This window comes from Penaeus monodon, chromosome 1 (genome assembly GCF_015228065.2).
Source record: "Penaeus monodon isolate SGIC_2016 chromosome 1, NSTDA_Pmon_1, whole genome shotgun sequence".
Lineage (NCBI taxonomy): Eukaryota > Metazoa > Arthropoda > Malacostraca > Decapoda > Penaeidae > Penaeus > Penaeus monodon.
The window spans coordinates 2,961,674-2,968,141 of record NC_051386.1 but is presented as its reverse complement, the minus strand read 5'-3'; the positions used below and the strand labels follow the sequence as shown (position 1 = coordinate 2,968,141).

The 6,468-nt window shown below is 43.5% G+C and overlaps 1 protein-coding gene across 9 annotated transcripts in view; it reads right to left on the bottom strand.

The window, feature by feature from the left end:
- Window positions 1-657: 657 nt before the first annotated feature.
- Window positions 658-6,468, bottom strand: part of LOC119580411 (plasma membrane calcium-transporting ATPase 2-like) — a 213,376-nt gene continuing 207,565 nt past the window's right edge. For 5 of the 9 annotated variants that reach the window (XM_037928742.1, XM_037928951.1, XM_037928690.1 and 2 more), the window contains one exon: window positions 658-3,091. In XM_037928742.1, coding sequence (XP_037784670.1) covers window positions 3,078-3,091 — 14 coding nt within the window. In that variant the 3' untranslated portion in view covers window positions 658-3,077. Of the gene's footprint in view, window positions 3,092-4,971; window positions 5,041-5,696; window positions 5,783-6,468 lie in introns of all 9 variants that reach the window. The other 4 variants (XM_037928874.1, XM_037928807.1, XM_037929130.1 and 1 more) reach the window with 4 other exon arrangements.

Below are 6,468 nucleotides of genomic sequence, written 5' to 3'. Positions count from 1 at the left end.
TATGATTCTTGAGTATCATTAAAGATCATTTCATATCCTGTGCTTTAGTTGAGCAGCATCAGTAATGGAACTTTTTCTTATAAATTACAATTTCAGTGACGAATGCAAACTATGATTGATCTTAAATACCTTGTTACAATATGATGTTACAAGATGTATTAAGAACTGAGGCACCTATTTTAATTATTCATTTTCTCTGTGCTGGTTTCAACTGATGAAATAAAATATATTATCAAGCTTACTGAGAAATATCCTAATATGGAAATAATGTATGTACATTCCTTAATTCTTTGGACTTGTCTGTAGCTATATCTATGTAAATTAAGGGACAATCACTAGTTCGGAGTTAGAGCATGATGCAGTACTAAATGAACTGTTGACACAAAATTTTTTCTTAAAACTGATTTATAATATCCATTATATTAATTTCATATTGCACTTATCTATTCTAACAGTTAATTTTACAAACTGAAGAATCAAGTCAATGGTGCAATGTATTCAATGATGATGTCTACTAATAAACACTAAATAATTTCTTATTGATACAGCTAACAATATATTAGTATACTCTGTAACAAGATACAAAGAGTGGTCACTCAGTCAATGAGTGTAATGCAGATGCTATTACATTCTTGAAGGGGAAAGGAAGAAAAGATGTGGACTCTTGAAAACCTGTATTTTTAAAGTTAACAAACGCAACAAGTAATGTTCTTTCCTATTAACAATAGAAGCCATTTGTTTATATCCACGAAAAATCTAAAGTACTACGCGCGTTCGAGTGCATGGTTGGTGACAGAGCATCATCACAACGGAAGCCAGACTCATATCCTTTGCTTCTCAGGAGTCATGTTGGGCCTCGCAGCTCCACACTGCACAAACCATCCATGGACCCACACACACACACATCAGATAATGGACAAAGAGAAGAAGTACAAGGCCTTTTTCTTATCAAACTTCCAGTGATCTTAGACTTCCTCAGTCCTAGAATTAGTTGACAAACATAAGGTTAAGGAGTGTCGTGGCTGACATGTCAAGAGACGAGCATCACAAAATGACTGAAGATTTACTGAAGATTTACAGAAGGTTTATCTTGGTTATCTCTACCATTTTACATTAACATTTATTGGATTTACAACATTTCAGTATTTAGAAAATCCTTCACTTTCTCTACGGAAAAGAATGAAATAACTGTTCGCTATTGACTACAATTTGTTATGTGTAATGGTTTGGTGAACAGCCCAGAGAACTGACTTAAAACTAATGCATATTTGCCACACCTAAGAACAGGATGGTAGAGGGCAGACCACGCAAACAGACATCGAGTCAACCTGGAGTGGTGAAATGTGATAGTTAGGGGAGGGGTATTCTGGGAATGGTGATGGAGAATGGAGAGGGGAGGAAAGACAGAGGGAGGAGGAGGGATTAGGGGGGTAAGAGCAGGTGGTGGGATTAGTGGGGTCGGGGATGTTGACTGGCAAGTTTAAATGCCATATTTCCATGGGTAAAGTCAAGCTCCCCTATGGGTTTCCATATTTTTTAACAAGAGCACTGAAGATAGATCCTAGGAAATATCCAAGGTCAGTACTTAGTGCTTGCAGGGGCATGAAAAAGTCCTAGGGCTTACTCCCAGGGTGGCCGTACACAATTGCAGGCCTCTGGAGTGCTCCTCACATGGGCACAACAAATAAAATTGGTTCCATTGGCTAGCCAACATTATAACAGGTGATAAGGTCGTGAACAACCGTGCACCAGTTCATTTGTAATATTGTTAATTACATAACATGACAATTACCTTCAGTGATTGAATTATTGACAAGCATCATCACTATTATATATACTTCAAAACAACTATTGCTCCATAAAAACGACCCCCATGATGTTAGGATTATTAGTATTAAATGCAAAGATGTCTGATTAAACCTAGACATCAGTAGTGGTTGTGTTGTGAAGCCGGGCTCATAACAAGGCTGGCTCCACCACACAACTTGTAGCAATGCAACGATCATACCACTTAAGCTAAGAGGTACCACCAGTCATACAACCTAGGTCTCATCTTCCATACACAGCAAATGGACAAAACAATACTGCCAAACATAAACAAAACAGAGATGTATAGACTCTAGTATCAGGAACAGCCAACATGGTTTTAGAAAACAAGAACCAAGAACATTCATGAATATACAAGTTTCCACAACTTCTTTAGAGAGTTTTAAAACGTCCTTTGACTACAGGTATAATGGTAATTTGTCCTTAGTATTGTTCAACAGATCTAACCCTCTGGCAAAAACCCTTTACCATATCTATAATTGGTAGACTATGCAATAACAACCCTTACTATACACAAGACTATTAACAGTAGGACATGATGAAACAACGGGCGCGGCGGCACACTGTTAAAGTGAGTCCTTGGCTTACACCAGTGAGTGTGGGTGTGCACCAGAGGTGGGCACAGGCGGAGGGACAGTTGGGCATGCCCCTTAAGGGGTGTGTTCAGGCTGGGTAGATGCAGGACAGCAGGCCCCCAGGAAGACAACTCACGGGAGCCCAGGCAGCCCACCGCCACCAATAACAGGTGTGCACAGCACCCACAGTTTTTTTTTTTTTTTCTCTCTCTCTCCCAAACATGAACTGTCACCGCCTTAGCCCGCCCGAGCCACCCTGATTATCGCAGTCAGTCATTGTCAGTCGCGACGGAGCCCAGCACCTAGGCACCACACCACAGGTGGCACCCGCTAGCTACTACGGTAGTGGCTAATGGCTGTTGCTGCTGCTGCTGCTGCTGCTGATCACACTACTGTTGCTGCCAGTGCTGCTACTGCTGCTGGAGGTGCAGTTGGCCCTGAGAAAGCGGCATGGGGGCCTACACTAGGGCCTACACAGCAGTCTCGGTGTGACTGTGTGAGGATAAACGCTCAACGTCGATCTCTGGCACTGTTAATTCTTCTGGATCCGGACACATGTCGGCATACTCCAGTGAAGACCCCTGGGACAACCGTTTGCTCAGGGACGTCTGCTTCTTCAGCACTGCCGCCAGGTTTGGGTTGGAAGGCCGTGCATCAAGCCCCTGCCGAAACGCATTAACTACTCGAATCTGAAACAGAGGCCACAAAGGTCATTTTAATAGGTGTATGGTGTCAATTAACATATGCCTTGGACACAACTAAACCACGTACAGAACACCAAACAAAGAGAAAAAACTAACTACATCAGTCCAAGGCACTTCAACACTTAAAGGAATGAATCATGGGATTAAAAAAAAAACGTAAATTTTGACTTTTCACTGAAACATGAGACATAAATTGCAAAAAAAAGTTCTCTGATATGACGAAGTCTTTAAACTTGACTGTGAGGGTTACTGTGAGAGCTGCTGACAAGTGAGAGGGTGAGGAGTGTGCCTTGCTGCCAACCACGGAGCGTTACAGCGTCAGCAGGAGCGGCGGGGGCAAGGATGCTCACCCGCCGCTCGCACACACAAGCAAAAAGTCATGCTCATTGCAAAGATCCCATGCCAAACTTGAACCGTGTACTGCATCTTCATTAGGTGGCTTTTTCAGCCTGTTAGGTGCCAATACAACGAAGAAGTTATGATGGTTAGTATGTAAGAAAATACAGAATATAAACATTCAAAAGTCGATTAAATATGAAAGGTAAAAATTGTTAACAGTAAATAGAACGTGCACTTATACAGAGTACTTGAGAGAGTGTTGCTGGCTGCCATAGGATCTACACGACAGGCGGAGCTCTGTAGCTCCTACGCCGATGGACACACACCAGACATCAAGACAAAGTTGGCAGCCAGAGAACGTGGGCACTGCATGTTGGCTGGAGGCTCTCCATAGTGCGCGGCTCATGCGGCATGCGCGCACCCGGATAACAACCCCCTACCGCCCTCATCTGTCCTCTCCTACCACTGCTGCTGCTGCTGCTGCTAGTGCTTTTGGCACATTATTAACAGCAGCAGCAGTAGACTTTGTAAGTACATATGCACAGTTATTAGAAAAACAATATTTCAAGAACTGTCATTTAGCGGCGGCGGCAGGAAGCCAGTCCGGGGCATGTGCCATTTGTGGTGCGTGCACCATATGTTAACTCACACAAACACTCAAACTGGGTAGGTGTGGGCAGTTGCAACATACCCACACCCACTCAGGATCATTCACAACACAGGGTTTTGGGATTAGATGGACAGGTCAACAACATCAATATTATTTGGTTACACACACTAACGAGGACATGTACACAAAATTCATGCTAACATGCTTACCATTCACACCAAGATCTAAGATCTAAGAAACAAGAATGACACATAGAAACACTGGCTGCCATTTATTACTCCTGACGACAAATACCAAAAAAGAGGTAAAAACTGTAGACTTGACACATAAAAACCTGACTTTCTCGCCACAAGATAAAACACTTAACAAAACAGGCAAGTCTAAACTAACTGTGCCATCTAAACAACCTAGGTCTATGTCACTAGTCGCTCTAGAGTCATGCGGGAAACAGGAATAAGGAAGTGATACATGGCTGGATAGAAGCAAAACAGATTTAAATTTGTAAAATATCAATGAAAATTGAGGTCTCTTACACAATATGATTTTAACTTTTTCTACTGATATGAGTAGGGACATGCAACTTTCTTGGTATATTATTTTCATTTAAAGGGAATATGTTTAATGACTGGAATAAGATTAGTAAGGAGTTACCTTTGGCTTATAGCTGGGGAATGGGACTGTGTACTTTGTTCTGTGTAAGAGACAGTTTGGAGGCATGATAGGATGGTTCATTTAAAGTGATTTTACCTTAAGTCATTTCTATTTGACATTAAAGTCAACCAGCCTACAGCTTCCATGAAAGAAAAGAAGCAAACAGCACAGATCAAGGGCAGAGACGTGAGGGGAAGTGAGCGAGCGATCACATTAGTCCAAAAAATGAGTCTAAGAAGAGACAAGAGAGAGGGGTGTAGCTTACAGCCTGGTCTGTGGAGGTCTTGCTATACGGTACGGGTATCAGCCGCTCCTGCAACGTGCCTCCAATGACCTGAACCATGAGAATAATAATAACAGTGGTGAGGGCGAGTGGCTACAGTGGTAAGTTAGAGCTGGCCAGGGATGTATTATACAGCAAGGTGCATAGAAGACAAGGACACGCCTCGCTCTCCCACGCCAATGGCGCCCACAGCCTGGTAAGTGGTGGCTGCGGTCACCCACTCGCCCACAGTACACGCCCTTGTGTTCTACACACCTTGTTTCAGGCGGCACGCGGCGTACGGGCCAGGTGGTGTATGTACACTGTGTGGTGTGCAGGGGATAGTGGAGCAGCAGTAGTGGAGTAGAAACTACAGACAACACACGGGGTGTCCACACCTACCCGGGACTCGCCTAGACATTACAGGGGCACGCGGGGATTAATACGCTTACACTCAGGACACCAACTCACGATCTGTGTGGCTCCGGGACCGTTGAAGAAGAAACACATCTTCATGCACAGAGAGCACAACTTGACTAAAAATAATAATGATGGAAACCCAATGGACAACTACCGCTGCAAGAGTCACTACGGTGGGTACACTAGCGAGAAACTGATTATGCAGGTGAATACTGTAAATAGGCCTGCTCTAATAGCCACTAAATGTTGAGGACCTTAGATTTGGGCTAATGCTGCGGGTGAGGTGTCTAGCACAGTGGCTTACTCACTGAGAATAGCTCAGGTACAAGGGGCTGAGAGAAACAGATGCTCTGGTTCATACCTCACCCCCATGTGTTTCTCCTTCCTGATCCTCCTACCAGGGAAAATAACAGAATGATACGCTCAACACCATGTTCATCCAAAGATTACGATCAGCTTAAGACAAAGCCTACATTAAGGGCTCCATGGTGGCTGGAAAGTAAAAAGTGAACCCAGTGGCGACAGCTTCAAGATGAGCGGCTGACACAAGACAGCTCCCTGGGTGAGGAGGAACCAGTCCAAAATTATTGGCTTCTTTATCTGCCATGGCACCAGGAACAGGCATGATGCCGAACCAGGGATAAAACCCTGGATCCTACCTCAGTGAGCAGATGTTCAACACCTAAGGGGAATTCTGGACCCCTACTGCACCTCCAGTCCCCTAGCAATATGACGGTTGGGGGTCCAGTGTGCAGCCATATCTGTGTCAGCAACTACCCCAGCCCAAAAGAACAAACACAAGTAAAAGATGATAATTCTAAGAAAGTAGTAATGAAGGAATAAGCTCTGGTAAAGAAGACATAATGTATGGGACAGGCAGGGAAGAGGGACACAATCACACAGATAGGGTAAAATCAAGGCTATGGTCTCAGTCACCACCAGGGCAAGCTTCCTTTATGGTCTCCAAGATTTGCTTCAGTTAAATTTAAGAGAGTTTTCTCACTATTTAAACTATTGTTTAAAAACTTTCTTTTTTTTCTGTTCTCCAAAGCTGGGGAAACATTTCAGCATTTGGCACTC